The sequence below is a fragment of the Hyperoodon ampullatus genome (assembly GCF_949752795.1).
Source record: "Hyperoodon ampullatus genome assembly, chromosome: 9".
NCBI lineage: Eukaryota > Metazoa > Chordata > Mammalia > Artiodactyla > Ziphiidae > Hyperoodon > Hyperoodon ampullatus.
The window spans coordinates 80,720,201-80,737,976 of record NC_136922.1 but is presented as its reverse complement, the minus strand read 5'-3'; the positions used below and the strand labels follow the sequence as shown (position 1 = coordinate 80,737,976).

Sequence of the window (17,776 nt, the reverse complement as noted above, 5' to 3'; positions counted from 1 at the left end):
GCTCCGCAACGGGAGAGGCCACAACAGTGAGAGGCCCGCGTACCACAAAAAAAAAAAAAAAAAAAGAAATGAAGAAGGAGAAGTAACAACTGACACTGCAGAAATACAAAGGATCATGAGAGATTGTAACAAGCAACTATATGCCAATAAAATGGACAACCTGGAAGAAATGGACAATTCTTAGAAAAACACAACCTTCCGAAACTGAACCAGGAAGAAATAGAAAACATAAACAGACCGATCACAAGTACTGAAATTGAAACAGCGATTAAAAATCTTCCAACAAACAAAAGCCCAGGACCAGATGGCTTCCCAGGCGAATTCTATAAAACATTTAGTGAAGAACTAACACCTATCCTTCTCAAATTCTTCCAAAATATAGCAGAGGGAGGAACACTCCCAAACTCATTCTACGAGGCCACCATCACCCTGATACCAAAACCAGACAAAGATGTCACAAGAAAAGAAAACTACAGTCCAGTATTACTGATATACTTAGATGCAAAAATCCCCTAGAAAATACTAGCCAACAGAATCCAACAGCACGTTAAAAGGACCATATACCATGATCAAGTGAGGTTTATCCCAAGAATGCAAGGATTATTCAATATACGCAAATCAATCAATGTGATACACCATATTAACAAACTGAAGGATAAAAACCATATGATCATCTCAACAGATGCAGAAAAAGCTTTCAACAAAATTCAACACCAATTTATGAAAAAACTATCAAGAAAGTAGGCACAGAGGGAACTTACCTCAACATAATAAACATAATAAAGGCCATATATGACAAACCCACAGCCAACATCATTCTCAATGGTGAAAAACTGAAACCATCTCCACTAAGATCAGGAAAAAGACAAGGTTGCCCACTCTCAACACTCAATAACACTATGTTATTCAACATAGTGTTGGAAGTTTTAGCCACAGCAATCAGAGAAGAAAAAGAAATAAAAGGAATCCAAATTGGAAAAGAAGAAGTAAAACTGTCACTGTTTGCAGATGACATGATACTATACATAGAGAATCCTAAAGATGCTACCAGAAATATTTTCCCCTGAACTTCTCGTAAGAGGGACAGAAGACACATCTGACCTGACTGTCTAGATGATGCAATTAAAGTATCTCCTCCACCACCACCAATTCAGTCTGATTAAGTTAACTTGGTTAAATTTACTTGTTTAGATCAAGACAATGTATTCAGAAGACAACTGTTCAAACCGAAGAATGTGCTTGAAAGGAATAACATACACTGTTAGGCGTCATTAGAAGAAAAGAAATACAAACTAACATAGTTCAGTCCATTTGGGAGACAAGGGAGAAAGGAACAATGAGAGGAATGTGGAGACTTCACCAACATCCGGGCTAGGCGTGCTGTTTTGGAAGTTGTCTGAGATACTGTGCAGAACAAGGCGTGTTGTATAAATACGTGCTGTCAGATCCTGTCCATCCTCAATACCGATCTGGATCATCTGGAAGGAACTTTCCGGAGTCATTTGGAACAAAGGTTCAAAGAGGATGTGGATACACATTGGGAGAAGTGAGGATTATGTTCCGTTGTATCATCACATTAACATTCCAGTTCAGGGAAGGAAACCTGCTCTCTTCCAATCCATGACATTCTGGTTCCAGGTGGATTTTTAACAGTACTAGTCAGTCCTGATGGTACCAAACAAAAATAAAACATCTGATAGATACCTCCAGCCCTATTTATCCCCCCCTTCCAAAATACACCTAGTTTTTCATGATTAGTCTTGTTTATGGATGCATCTTTTTTCTGTGGAAGATTTAATAACTTGCAGTGTAAATGATGCAAATATTCCTTGTTGACTTCCTGAAATTCCGCAGTTGAAAAAAGTAAGACCTGCGTGTTTTGGACCCACCAATCTACAGCTGAATCGTTCCTATCACTTCTCAGAATTTGTCATTCTACTTTCCATACGTATAGGAAATGAATCCTATACCCTGTTAAAATCCAGCAGGAAATTTAAACCAACATGCCTTGGGGCATACTTCATGTTTCATTCTACCAGTCATTTCAACATACCTTCATCTTTAATTTCCCTGGGAGTGTCCATAATGAGGCAAAGTTGGTAATGACCCAGACAGACTTTGGGCGCTAAATATTATTCAAACAAACCCAGTAAATGACATCCGCAATGAAAAGCAGGGAAACAGAGCTTACAGAGTTTCATGCCAACCTGACACCCTCAGGAGAACAGAGAGCGCAAGGCAAACCTGTAAGTATTTGTATACTCCCTGAGCTGTACAGAGAAAGTTCACAGGAAGCAACTAAAGACACAGCAACTAAACCCAGCATTTAGCTGGATTTCTTTGGAATCTTGCTGTCTTCTAAAATTAAAAGCCAGATGGAAACTACATCATTATTAGTCAATCTTGTAATAGATTTTGGGTTTTAAGGTAGCTCTTCCACCACGTGTGCCTTGACAGAAATCTTACAAAGAAAACCTTCCTGTTGGAACTGTATGGCTCACGTGGTTGGTCCCAGAGGTGCAGTCGCTGTTCACTGCCATGTAAGCCCTTAGAGTCCCTGCTGTATTGGGCCTCCCCAGGGACCATTTGGGGTAGGGAGGATCCCAGGGAGAGGCTCTGCACTATTGTTAAAATGGAGGCCAAGGGGCTTCCCTGGTGGCGCAGTGGTTGAGAGTCTGCCTGCCGATGCAGGGGACAGGGGTTTGTGCCCCAGTTCGGGAAGATCCCACATGCTGCGGAGCGGCTGGGCCCGGTTGCCATGGCCGCTGAGCCTGCGCGTCCGCAGCCTGTGCTCCACAATGGGAGAGGCCACGACAGTGAGAGGCCCGTGTACCGCAAAAAAAAAAAAAAAGGAGGCCAAGAATGCTGTGACATGCATGCAGCAGACCACCGGTGCACACACTGGACTTAGTGGGATATAACCGGGTGCTGCTTCACACTCTAAAGAGAAGACGAGCCAGACAGGCTGTCACATGCCACAGTGGGGCAACTTCTGCCCTAAGGTCATCTGCTAATGGGCTTCCCCAAGTGTTGTTTTAGCCACTCAATTTCTGCTACCCTGCTGCTCAGCCCCTGTGCTACCATGCAAACGAAGCTTACCCAGTATCCTCCAATGGAAGTCATTTTCAGTTACACTGTTTGTCCCTCATCACTTCCTGCCTCGTGTCATGACCAACTGTGTACACGTCTGTCTCTCCTACTAGTTTGTGCATTCCTGGAGGGAAGGGTCTAAGACTCATTTTTTTTTTTTTTTGTATTTCTCCTATTAGGTGCTCAATAAGAAGAAGAAAATAGCATTTATTGAGCACTGATTATATGCCAGGGACATTAGTTATGTCATATCATTTAATGCTTACAACTCTGTAGTGTGATGGCAAAGAACACGGGCTTTGGAGCCAGACCACCTGTGTCCAAAGCCTCTCTCCTCTACTGTCAGCCACATGACCTTGAAACAGATGGGATTCCGACATGGGTCTTCTGACTTACAGCATCAACTCTATCCTGCCTCCATAGATATCATGTCATTGAATTAGACGCATTCGCTGGTAACCAAATGCATTATTTCTCCTTTTCACTAAACAATCCCAAGGCTACCCCCGTTAGCTTGTGACTTAACATGTGTAGGTTTTTAGACATATAATGGCTAGTGATTTAGCTCATCCTACCAATAATATTCATTCTTTACATCTCTTAGTGTATTGCCATTTTCACAGTCCCTTCACCTAAATCATCTCTGCTGATTTTCACACCATCCTTATTGTGAGCAAGGCAGTGACATTTTCCCCGTTTTACTGATGAGTACACCGAGGCTAGAGAAGCTGAATGTCCAGACTCACTGCCAGAGAGTGGCAGAGCTTCAATTCGAGCTAAGATCTTCTAAATCCATCCACAGGGTCTGCCTCTACTTTGCCTAGTCCCTCAGCATCACTCACCTGTGTAAACAAATACTCTCTTGAAGGCACCAAGAACCAGGTGCTATGCTAGAGCCTTCAGTGGTTCACGTTGTCTGGTAACCATAGCAATTGTCGCTCTCCTCGTGGCAAATGATATCACTGATCACACACTGGCTTTCAAGATTTGAGTTACAAGAGATGAGGCATTTTCTGCAGAGGGCCATTAAGTTTGGCATTCCCTTCCCCTGGTCATAGCCCTGGAGTATAGGTCTTCTGGGTCTTTGCCAACCACAACAAGTTGAGTTAGCCAGCTGTGATTGGTAAGAAATCTTAATGGGCAGGAGGAAAGTGCTAAATTGACTTTTAGTTGTGAGCAATTTGTAATTTTATGTTTTTTGCTATTTGTATCCCCTAGGATAACTAACCAACCATACATAGTTCTCATTCTTTAAAAATAAATTTTAGTCAGAAGTTCACATGAATTTGTTTCTGTGTTCTTACATCATGTCGCAAATGATGTGATGGAGAAACCTGTAGGGAAGTTTTTGTTTCTTTTGCATAAACTATTTTGCAGTATTTGACCAGCCATGGAGAAAAGATGATCTCCTGTGCACTCTCAGCGAGTTCTCTGCTCACCAAAGACCAATAAGCTGTGTCCCTAGAACTATTATCCCTTTGTTGAAGAAGCTGCTATGTGAACAAAAACCAGCCTTCATTAATTTCCCTTTTTGTATTTAAAAAACCTTGTCAGTATTTTCCCTTTGGGAAGGTATAATTTGTCAATAGTGCATATTATTTTGCTTCTAAAGAGGAAAGATGTAGGACAGTAGATCCTTATTAATATCTCATTTATCTTCATGCCAGATCTTAATGTTTCTGCTCAATGAAATAAAATTCTCCACATTTTTAATTACATTACAGTCTTAACTCTCATTTCATAGAAGTATAAAATTTTAGAAGTGTAAAACTCTTAAGACAATTTTAATTCCATACCCGTCCCACCAACACAAACACACCGTTGACTGATGGGGGAACCGGTGCACTGGTTGGCTGGAGCCCATATAGCAGTGAGTCAATGACAGAATCAGGATTTATATTCTTAATCTGGTGCTCTTTTCATTGTACTCTGCAGTGTGTGTATCTGTTTGAGCTCCCCAACTGCTTTGTAAGCTTCTGAAAGCAGGGATGATCCTTACATGTCCCAATTGGAACTGCTTGGTGAATACTCGTTAGTTGATGTATCATACTTCATTTCAATGTTACAAGGGCCCCAAATGTTACACCTTTTCATTATCTGTTCTTTGTCATTCAGCCTCTTCTGTAGATAGAAAAAGTTGGGGAATGGTCGAGTGATATATGATAGAAAGGAATTTGATGAAGCTTGACCATTGTTGCCTCAAAACATCTCTATATGTTTTTTTATTGAGGTGTCATTGACATACAACATTATGTTAGTTGCAGGTATACAACATAGTGATTTGATATCTGTATAAATTGCAAAATGACCACCAAAATAAGTCCATCCCCATACATAGTTACAACATTTTTTCTTGTGATGAGGACTTGTAAACATCTTTATTGGAGTTGAAAATTATATTAAGGAAGAGTCACAGGGATTTAAAGTTATTTACTAATGGTTTAAGTTATCTCACACATAGTAACCAGACTCCTATTACACATTGTTCTTTTATCTTAAAAAATGTGCATATTTTTTCCAGCAATGTAAAAGGACCTTAGAGTTCATCTTCAAAATGAGATTTTGTCATTGTGTCAGTTTATACATCTCCGATTTTTGTGGCACGGGAGAAGTTGGTCCAAGAATTGTTTGCCCCGTTATTTGTTTGTATGCACAGTACTATCCTAAATACTCACTATAAACTGTATTCTAGTTTGTTTCAGTGTTGGAAGGGGTGTTGTCTAAGCTGTCAAGATATGACGAAGGCACTTTCTTTTCATCCATTCTGTCATTCACTGTGAGTATTTTGAATGAGTTCTCCTCTGCTGTCTTTTGACTGCTGTCACAGTACTTTTCAAACAGTTAAGAAAATAATTCTCATAATTATCTCTTTTCCACTTAAGGTGAAAGCAGCTGCAAAATACGTCGATGTTCCAGTAAGTATTTTTTTATCTGCTTTTTAAAATTATAAATAAGTCTTTAAAAAAATAATTATGGTTCACCATGGGTTTATTTCAAATCTTTAATCTAGTATCATTGCCTCAGGGAGCAGTTTGTTTTTCTTAAGCAAGCACTAACCCTCATAACAAGGCCTGGCAAGGTTATTTCAGTGTACCTTTTCCGGTGTAACTTGGGGAGGTCAATTCATCATGAGAACATATCAGCTCAGTGGCAGCTCTAGGATGGGGGAGAAAATGACTCACATTACTTATAGGAAAAGGTTCACTCTCCTTCCCTTTCCATGAAAGCTCTAACAGGTTTCTTACAGGAGTTAAAGTAACAGTCAAGACCAGTTGAATCAAAGAACTAGTTTTCTGAATACAAAAGTGTTATAAATAAATCAATATTCACTTAGTTCAACATTTGGTTTTTCACAGAATTCTTGGGAAATAATGCGTGACCTGTAAATTTGTTCAACAATTAAGATACCATGAGAGGAGAGTATGAAACTTACTTAGCTACAATGAAAAAAATTCATGTGATAAATCTAATCAACAAGTTAGTACAGCGTTTGTAAGTTGATAGTCATTAACAAATTAGCTTTTGCCTTAAATTCTCTTATCACATATATATGATCAAGGCCTAAGATGTTCTGTTTAATCATGTGTTTTGGCACATGTATCCATTTTCAGAATTAGAGCACAATGGGGAAAAAACTTAAAATTTAAAACTAAATAGAATATAAGTCATTTCATCTTTGATTCAGGCTTTACTTGAATAGCATCACCATCTCTAGATCATCATTATGAATGTTAGTGGTTTGAGAGCTGGCAAGCGTTGTCTATCAGTTGCAGGTGGCTCTTATTTTTGAAATGCATAACTGCATTTTATACTATGGACTAGACAGTCTCCAGATTTATTGCTGCTATAGTTATTATCAATGAACATTTTAAATGAAAAGGCCATGGACTTTCCTGCCTTTGCCTGGGGTTTCTTCAGAGTAGTTTTTTGTTTGTTTGTTTTTAGTTTTACAGATGATTCCAAAAGAAGTCTTGGCATACTCCTTGTCTTGTACCTAGAATCAGAAAGTCAGTACTGGGCAATAAGCAGAAATAATCACATGTGTATGGTGCTGCAAAGGAACAGCATGAAAGAGAGAAAGGGAGAATTAAGGGGGAATAGTTTATACTTGCTGTATAAAAAAAAAAAAGACAAGTAATCATGGGAACACATGAACTTTATTGGAATTCCTAACAAATACTTTATAATATAGATTTTTGTTTTTAGTGTTGAATTACAAGTTTTTGTTTTTAATTTTGAATAGGACACCATAATTATTTCTGTTCTTAGAGCTTTTGAAATTCTTAATTTGACTGTGTACTAGATCTGTTAGAGCCCATAGAGCTTCAGCATTGAAAGACACAGAAAGTGGTTCATTCACTCTCCTTCTCAATGCAGAAGCCCCCTCTCCTGATATCCCTCACAAAGATTCAGTCAAGCTCTTTTAATTTTTTCAATGATTGCAGGCTCACCATAAGACAGCCTCCTCTTATGTATAATGAGTTGAAATTCTGTACCTCTGTGAATTCTGTCTTGGTTCTAATCCCTTTTCTGCATGATAGCCCTTCAAATATTTGTTGATAATTATCATACATCCTCTTCGCAAGAGATATGGTGGCTATTCAAAGGGATATATTGTCTGAGGAATTCTTATTTTCTATATTAAACATCCTTAACTTCTTCACTGAATTCACTAATTAAATACTTATTTAACACATACTAAGTGCTAGACTCTGGGCATGTATGATGAAAAAATATATATGTCCTGCCCACAAGCTGTTCAGTGTCTATCAATAAAAGAGATAGGGAAATAGACATATCATGAAAACAGCTGTAACAATTGTACCCAGACTCTTTATCATACCAATCACTCTCTAGATGAATTCCAGCTTACCAATTTCACTATTAAATCAAGTTGCCACCCAGAGCAAAGCATACTAAACCATAGATATGGTCTGGCATGGCAGATTGCTATAGGAAGAGTTTCTGCCTTAGATCCAGACATTAAACGTCTATTATTGATGTCTGTAAACATTAACTTCAAAAGCTATGGGTGCTGTTGGCTGTTACTGGTTTTTTTTTGTTTGGTTGGTTTTTTATGCTAAAACTCCAGTAAGATACCTCTCTGAAGCAGTCTTTTAAGGAGAACCTTATGAGAATAAAAACAACAACAACACTGGCTCACCTTTCACAGAAATTAACTCAAAACTGATCAAAAACCTACCTGTAAAATGCAAACTACAATATAAAACTTCTAGAAGAAAACAGAGAGAAAATATTTATGGCCTTAAGTTTGGTGATAAGGTTTTAGATACAACACCAAAAGCATCCATGAAAGAAAAACATTGTAAGTTGGACTTAATAATTGACTGCTCTGCACTGTTAAGAGAATGAAAAGACAAGCCACAGACATATATTTGACCAAGGACTTGTATCTAAAATGTACAAAGAACTCTTAATACTCAACAGTAAGAAAAAAAACAGCCCAATTAAAAAATGGGCAAAAGATAAGAACAGACACTGCAGTGAAGACATATAGGTATCAAATAGGCAAATGAAAAGATGCTCAACATCATTTGTCATTAGAGAAATGAAAATTAAAACAATAAGATACTATTACACACCTATTAGCATGGCTAAAATTTAAAAACTGACAGTAGCAAAATGTTGACAAGGATGCAGAGCAATAGGGACTCTCATTCATTGCTGGTGGAAGTACAAAATGGTACAGCCATTTTGGAAGATCATTTCGCAGTTTCTTACAAAGCTAAATATAGTCTTTAGCAAACCACCAATTGCACTCCTAGGTATTTATCCAACTGATTTGAAAACATATGTCACAACCAAAACCTGCACACAAGTGTTCATAGGAACTTTATTCATATTAAAGAATTGGAAGCAGCCAAAATGCCTTTCAGTCAGTGAATGGATAAACAAGCAGTGGTATATCCATACAATTGGAGTACTAGTCAGCAAAAAAAAAAAAAAAAAAAAAAAAGAAGAAGAAGAAAAATTAACTATCAGGCGACGCGAAGACATAGATGAATCTTAAAGGCATATTGCTAAGTGAAAGAAGCCAGTCTGAGAAGGCTACGTACTGTATGATATCATTTATATCACATTCTAAAAGGGAAAACTACATATAAAAAACTATAAATAAACTGTGTAAAGGTTACAAACAGGTTAATGGTTACCATAAGTTCAAGGTCAGGGAGACTTGAATAGGTGAAGCCAAGGGAACTTTTTGGAGCAGTGAGACTATTCCATGTAATACTGTAATGATAGATATAAAACACTATGCTTGGGCTTCCCTGGTGGTGCAGTGGTTGAGAGTCCGCCTGCCGATGCAGGGGACACGGGTTCGTGGCCCGGTTCGGGAAGATCCCACATACCGCGGAGCGGCTGGGCCCGTGAGCCATGGCTGCTGAGCCTGTGCATCTGGAGCCTGTGCTCCGCAACGGGAGAGGCCACAACAGTGAGAGGCCCGCGTACTGCAAAAAAAAAAAAAAAATCTAGTGGGAGACAGAACTGAAATCAGGGTATTAAGAAAAAAACAAAAGAAATTAAAATTCTTTACAAGGGTGTTATGCTATAGTAGTAGTTACGCCACTGTTTGCCAGAGGTGGTACTGAAGATTCTGCATTACGTAGGAAATAAGACCAGATGACATTTACCATTTAAAAGGGCATTTAAAAGCACGTTCCAACTCTGATTCTGAAATTTTGTTCTATAGCTCGTATAAGTTACAGGGCATTTTGGTGTGGGTGTGTATGTGTACAATGCCTATTGAAAGTTGTCCTGTTAACATTATTACACACATTGCATGGGATCTGTATGCTAGACAGTGAGGGGACACAGCTAAAGAGACCTGGAGGACACAATAAGGGTTACTGTGACGAAGAACATGGAAACTCCCCACTGGTTGGCTGCTTAGTGCTGGTGTCTGATCCTGGTTGTCTGTCTTGAGAAGATGGAGAGGGCTTATCTTTCTCTTGCCTTCATTACTAATTCTCTCAAATGTTCTCTCTTTGTTATGCCACTTGCACAGATTTCTAACCTTCCAGCTCCCCACAATGTGGCTTGAATTTAGCTCTATACTGTGCAGGCTTGATGTACAGTCCAGGATCCCAGTTCAAGTCCCACCTTTGCCCCCTACTGGCAGTCTGACCCATGGGCTTCCCTTTTCCCACCTATGCAAAGAGGATAATGGTGTAATCACTGTGCTGTCTCCTTCACTAGGTTCTTATGAGCATAGTAACATGGAAGTGCTTTGTAAATGTAAAGCACTATTAATATGAATGGAATTGTTATTGCTTCTCCCTGGAATTGCTCCCTGCCCCCATCATTGCTCTGCAGTTTCCACCCCCTGCTTCAGAACGTGACCATTTTCCAAAAGAAAAACCATTTGTTTTCCACAGTGTAAAAAATATTAGATTGCTTTTCATTTATTTTCCTTTTATTTTAGAATACCAAGCACCTTGCATATGTCAATGGTGACTTTTAAAAGTACAGCCAGTCAGTTCTGTAACAGTGGTGTTTTCCCTCCTTCCTTTGTTTTGATATTGTTTATTACTTAGATGAGGCCACCTGAATACTCAGTGCTTTACGTCAGAATGAGAGCCAGGCAGAACATGGGGAACGGAGTGCCTGCCCACTGGGACCTATTCACACCAGGACCAGATTGAGAGTCTCACCATTACAGGAGCAGGGAAGGTTGCCTTTTGTGCTTCCTAGAAGAGTACTTTGCTTCTCTCATCTTTTTTTTTTTTTTTTTTTTTGCGGTATGCGGGCCTCTCACTGTTGTGGCCTCTCCCGTTGCGGAGCACAGGCTCCAGACGCGCAGACTCAGCGGCCATGGCTCACGGGCCCAGCCGCTCCGCGGCATGTGGGATCTTCCCGGACCGGGGCACGAACCCGTGTCCCCTGCATCGGCAGGCGGACTCCCAACCACTGCGCCACCAGGGAAGCCCTCTCATCTTTATTTCTTTGGGTTTTTGTCTGTCTGGGTCTTCTCATAGAAGGTAAATCCATGAACTGCCTCTGGACCCTGACATTCTAACATCCTCTGGTCTCCTTTAAGCCAAAATCTGAAAGTTTCCAAATTGGGACTGAGTAACTCAATCCCGGTCAATCTAAATTTTAAAAGCTAAATGAAATAATACCCACAGCTTTTTAATTTCGCTTGTTCAAGTCTTCAGTGTAGTTTCTATAGTCAACATTGTAGCAACTGTGGATAGATGAGGGAAAGGTTACTGAACAGTATTGTAAACTGGGAGATTTAATACCTTCATCATCATCATAATTATTACTCCTGAAAATAACAGTATAAAGCTAGTGTGTGACATACATGTTAGCACTTTCCTTGTCTGGTGCTCCTGTATCAGCAGCTATTCCTCAAAACTCTGAGACGTTAGTGATTTTTATAGATCAGAAATAGCAAGAGAGATGCTACATGCTCATGGTCTCAAATGGGAAAGCCATAGTAAGATGAAAAGCAAGCCCATAAATCTCAGTTGAAAATCAACCTGCCTCTTTTCCTTGAGTATTTCAGGCTATTATCTTAAACTATTACTCAGTGTCCCTTTTAATATTTAAAATAACCTCCTCTTTGGAAGGTTTTCCCCAGTGATACAACAAAAATGTTTGAACATACTGATGCTTAAATCGATGAACACATTATGTCACTATTTAGAAGGAATAGTGTGAAGCATTTGTGTGAATTTTAAGAATGAAAACAAAATGACTACATAAATTGTAGGAGCATGAATTACAGCAGATTCTGATATAAGATATTCTGATAGCATTATGGTAGGAAGATGCTTTTTACTGACTGTGCTTACAGGGAGCAGACGGAATTATCCAGGGTAAGAACTCTGGAGTCGTAGAACCTTCTCCCTTAGAATGTGGGACTGAGTGAAATTACATACTTAAAACACATATGTTACATGCTCCAAGTCTGAAAGATATTTTTCAAATGGATGTGGATGCCATTATCTTTGATTCAGAATTTTCTGCATCCTAATTTGGAGTCAAAATGCATAATATTGGGCTTCCCTGGTGGCGCAGTGGTTGAGAGTCCGCCTGCCGATGCAGGGGACACGGGTTCATGCCCCGGTCCGGGAAAATCCCACATGCCACGGAGCGGCTGGGCCCGTGAGCCATGCTGAGTCTGCACGTCCGGAGCCTGTGCTCCACAACGGGAGAGGCCACAACAGTGAGAGGCCTGCGTACCGCAAAAAATAATAATAATTAAAAATAATAGTGTAAATTAATAGAATTTTGAATAGTGCTACATTTAACAAAGGGAAAGGTGACTGTGGCCACTGCCTTGCAATAATAGTTGGGAGTTTTTCTAAAGAACAATGAGAATTTTTTTGGTTCATTATTTTAAAACAATGATAAACCATTGTTAGATAAACCATTATTAGAAAATCTTGAAATTTTTATATTCTTGTGACTTTTTCATTGTTTAAGTTTCTTTCTCCCTTTCCCCTTTTTATGAATTAGTCCTCTTCCTGGGCTTCTATAATATTTAAGTTAGAATAAATCTAATTTGAAGTCTTCAGTTCTGTTCATTTCCTTTTGCTTTTCTATGTGGATACAGTATAAATATTCTACTTTGTAGGAAATTTAGTAAATAAACAGGTATGTATTTTTTACGCCATAATCATCATAACTGTACTCAAAACCTTCTTCTATTTTAAATACTTGAGAACTTATGTCTTATTAAACTGCTCCAAATGCTTTTGAGCTTAATTTTAAGAACATTGTCACTCAAATAAAAAATATAGAAATTGCTGCATAAATGCCAAAGTAATAAGGAATATATTAAACAATAAAAGAAAAAATATGTTGTTGGTAACAGTACCTGGAAAGTTGTGTGTTTGTAGAATTTTGTCCTGTGTTCCCTGATGATCAATCATAGACTGTTCCTGAATCTGAAATGCCAGAGTTGAAATTAATATTGTTCCTATCACAATTTCAGATTGAAGAGACATACTAGTGTTTTAAATCTTACAAGATCCATGTTTTTCAAATGGTAATAATGACCAGGTGCAGGTATTTCATTTACAAAGCATGCAGATTGTCATAAATAATGATATCACAGTTCCGCTCCTGATTGTTTCTTCAAAGCAAGCTTTTCTAGGTTATGAGAAGTGCACTTTCAAATTAAGTCAGTTAAACTGTAGCTTCTATTAATCTTTGAGACTGGAATAGTATATTTAAAAATTTGTCTCCTTGTTAAATAGACACCATGACAGTGTTTGCATAGTGTATTGTTAACCTCCCGTGGAAGGTTAAACGGCTTCTTCTGTATATAAATCTGTAGCTGTGAAAAATGTCTGCAGCATTGCACCCACCCACCCATGAATGGGGAAAGTGAAGACTTGCACCTGTGGGATTAGGTGTAACAGCAGGAAGTAAGAGCATTTGCAGCGTGTAATTAACAAGGAATTTTTTGCTTTTCTTTTTTTTTTTAACCGGCATTTTCATCTCACTGGGTTAACCAGTGATTAGCGCTCAAAAAAAATTTGCTGGAGTCTGCATCCTTACTTAAACTCATTGCCTCGCTGGTGTATTCTATTATGCAGCCAAAGTCAGAGGAACTCACCTTACCATACTCCATTCCCGTCCATATTTATTGATTTCTTTATGCTCATGGGGGAATGTTTTTAGATATTTGTATCCTTTTACTATAACTTCGTTAGCCAAATTCTGTTCTTTTCTGAATCGAATTAGAAGTAATCCAGGAAGGCTTATTTTGATTTAGAGATTACTACCCTAAGAAACAAGATGGAGAAGTTAGTGCTTAGTGAACTGAGGATCTCAAAGTTTTGTGTTTTTTTTTAACATCTTTATTGGAGTATAACTGCTTTACAATGGTGTGTTAGTTTCTGTTTTATAACAAAGTGAATCAGCTATACATATACATATATCCCCATATCCCCTCCCTCTTGTGTCTCCCTCCCACCCTCCCTATCCCACGCCTCTAGGTGGTCACAAAGCACCAAGCTGATCTCCCTGTGCTATGTGGCTGCTTCCCACTAGCTATCTGTTTTACATTTGGTAGTATATATATGTCCATGCCACTCTCTCACTTTATCCCAGCTTACCCTTCCCCCCGACCCTGTGTCCTCAATCCCATTCTCTACGCTGCGTGATCTCAAAGTTTTAAATGGGAGAATGAAAAACAACATTTACTCTCTCTTAGTGGTATTTAATACATAATGTGCTTGCTATGTGGTTTTTAATTGTTATTTTCTCATTCATTAAGAAAACTGTAATTACAAATATAGAAAAGATTTCTAAATGTAGCTCTCCAGAACAAAATATCCTTGATAAAAATCCATCCAGATCTACAGTTGTTGAAGTTTAACAGGCTGCTCCTTTGATAAGGTTGGAGACACCCACTTGCACCAGAATGTGTAGCAATATTCTACCTGGTGATGCAGTCACATGCATGCTTTTCATTTACACACCAGCAAACAAAAACTTAACTGAGTGTGTTCAGTTTTTTGCTTTTTTAACTAAACTTTATTTCCTAACAAGACAACATGTAATAATGGAATGAGATGCAGTGACTTCCAAAATATGTAGATCTTACTGCCATAAAACAGAGTCTTTGTACAAAGGAGCACTGAACCAGCGATAATGTCTTCTATCCAAACACATTTGTACTGTAAGTAGAAACTGTTTAAAAGGAAAATTACATCTTTTTCAGCCATTTATCAGAGATAATTACCCTTCATACACCAAAGGAAGGATAAAGTGTTTTAAAGAACTATAATTCTAATTGGTAAATGTCACCAGCTGTTGCAGTTATTCTTACTTGTGTATATTCTTTTAATGATTATAGTCTCATGCCACAAGCTACATGAAAATATATTCACTAGGTGTGAAATTCCCGTATGTCACAGTTTCAAGAATACGTAAACAGCTCAAAGATAAAGGAAGAAATAATGCTAATGAGGAATGTAAGAATTGTAGGTTTTGTTTTCTAGGCAAGTGGATCTTAATTTGCCAAAGGGGAGAAAATGTAATTTCAAAAAGAAAAAAACAAAAAGAAAAAGTCAACACTTAATTTGTTGAAATAAACTTTTCAATGAGCTTTACTTCACACCCTCAACCAGGGTTGTGATTTTCTTAGAGAACTGTAGAACTGTCTCAGCTTACAGATTTCAGTATTACATCCCTTGGGTCTGCCGAAGGGAATAGCACTGAGTTTTCTTTTAGGCTTAAACTGTAAAAGTATTTGTTAGTTTTAGATGGCAAAAGATAAATTCTTCCTGGACAGTGTTTCATGATGTTATCTTAAAAGTGATCAAGGAAACGGGGAAAAAATTACCTTCGGGTCTGTGGCAAATGTTTAAAGCCATCATTCTCCATTTCTCCTGGCTGTAACTCAGTTTCCAGTGAGTCTGATGGGTCAAGTGATTGACTAGTTTAAACTTCTAAGCGTACTCTTCTTTTGAAAGGCAGAAATAAAAATGGGGTAGCGGTGGGGAAAAATGTTGGAGGAGGCACGCCTCTCATGTGTTGATTCTTAACTCTCAGTTCCTCTGGGCTGTGCCCAGCTGCCTTGGTATTATATATATCACAGCATTTTGTTTCTGGGCACCTGACTGAAACTCAGATGTGGAGCTGACTTGTTATCATGTATAGAAAGTCGTTCTCCTGTCATTTTCATTCTGCGGCAGTATCCTTTCTGAATGTTCGCACTTTCAGTGTCTTGACAAATTTGAGAGGCTCGGAGAGAAATCCTTATCTTATGGGCTAGCTGTCTTCAACTGTTAATAGTAGTTAGTAATCTTGTACAAATTACCCTGCCTTTTTACTGGAAAAACTTACGTATAACACCCCTCGCCCCCAAAGAAGAAAATAACCTAGGCTTCTCTTGGGTAGCCTTGTAATTATTTAAACTTTCAGACATTGCTTATGAGAATTATGTAGAAAAATAGTGAAGGCATGAATTTGGTAAGTTGTCTCCATTAAGTTTGGAATATATTTCCTACATTGTGTATGGATGTTCTGGAAGGAAAGATCAGTGAAGACATTTATATAAATAGCGGTTTCGGATTATAGCTAGTCACGAATTTTGTTATAACAAGGTTATGTTTTTGGTGGGTTTTTTAAAATAAATTTATTTATTTATTTATTTGGCTGTGTTGGGTCTTCATTTCTGTGCGAGGGCTTTCTCTAGTTGCGGCGAGCAGGGGCCACTCTTCATCGCGGTGCGCTGGCCTCTCACTGTCGTGGCCTCTCTTGTTGCAGAGCACAGGCTCTAGACGCACAGGCTCAGTAGCTGTGGCTCACAGGCCCAGTTGCTCCACGGCATGTGGGATCCTCCCAGACCAGGGCTCGAACCCGTGTCCCCTGCATTGGCAGGCAGATTCTCAACCACTGCGCCACCAGGGAAGCCCCCTTAAGTTTATGTTTGAAAGGATCCTTCAGTCCATGTGGTATAAATTTCCCTTTAGGCTAAATATAAGAGGTAAATATATAAGAACTTTCTGTGATTTTCATTGCCCAGAAATAACTTTGTTACTAAAAAATCAAATTAATTTTTATTAATGAGATATGCCCAATGTCTATACTGTGCACTGGTTAAGAGATGGGCAGTTTTATCATTGTATCAATACATAAAATACAATCCCCTACCGGAAAAAGAAGTGATAAGAACTTTGTCCTTCATTTAAGGAAAAGGCACTACTACTGTCCTAGCATCACTCAGATGTATATCTTGTCTTTCCTGCAGTAGTAATAGTTAAATGATTCATATCCTCTTTCACTTGGTTTCCTTACATTATTTACTTTTACAAAGAGTCCATTGATGGAGTTTGTAAGTGCATCCTATAGATACGAAATTATGCACGACTGACATTGACTTATTCGGGCATCAGTTCTACCATTTCATCATTATTATTGTCCTATTCTAATTAAAGGAATTACTCAGTACAGACTATGAATCAACCCCAGGTATAGAGTATACAGATCATCTAGTCCAGCTGTGTGAAACTAAAAGAAGAACTAGAGATAAATTTAGAAGGAAAACTCTTTAGGAGCCATTCAGGTTTTTGTCCCTCCCTGGTGCTGATTCTGTAGACTCTGTAGGAAGGAGGAATTCTATTAACTGCCTTATCTTGTCTAATATTAGAAGACACCAAATGTTGAGTAACTTTGGAAACTTATCTAATCCACACCTTTGGCTCTTCATGGGAGACTAGTTCATCAATATTCTTATTGCATTTCTAAAATCATATAAATCCTTGAGGTAGTATTGATAAATATGGATGAGTAGAAGCAATGGATAACCCACAAAATTCTGATTTGCATTTCACTTTGTAATGCATTAAATGTTTTTTGTTCAATATCTTCCTAATAAAAAAATTTATTTTGTATTCCTTGAACACCCATAGTAGTTGAGGAAGGCAAACCAAGGAAAGCTAACATTTTAAAAAATATATATGGATAAACCAGCCAGAAATGATGAAAAGGAAATTGAACTTACAATTAGCAAATGATTATTGATGTGGGAATTTTTTTGAAAAATGTATTCATTTATACTGCTTGGCATATTGACCTAGCAAGGTAGCCACTTAAAAAAAAAAAAAAAAAAAGAGTATCTACTAGCTTACAACCACATATTTCTAATCATCTTAATAATGATAAGTAACTATGACCTCAAGTTATAGATCTCAGTAATAAA

General features: G+C 38.3%; 1 protein-coding gene across 20 annotated transcripts in view; it reads left to right on the top strand.

Moving 5' to 3' along the window:
• CADPS2 (calcium dependent secretion activator 2) overlaps window positions 1-17,776 on the top strand; it is a gene marked incomplete at its 3' end in the record, with an annotated part of 487,123 nt that overhangs the window by 443,988 nt on the left and 25,359 nt on the right. For all 20 annotated transcript variants that reach the window (XM_079711385.1, XM_079711377.1, XM_079711381.1 and 17 more), the window contains 2 exons: window positions 5,783-5,866; window positions 5,973-6,005. In XM_079711385.1, the coding sequence (XP_079567511.1) occupies window positions 5,783-5,866; window positions 5,973-6,005 (117 nt within the window). The remainder of the gene's footprint in view (window positions 1-5,782; window positions 5,867-5,972; window positions 6,006-17,776) is intronic.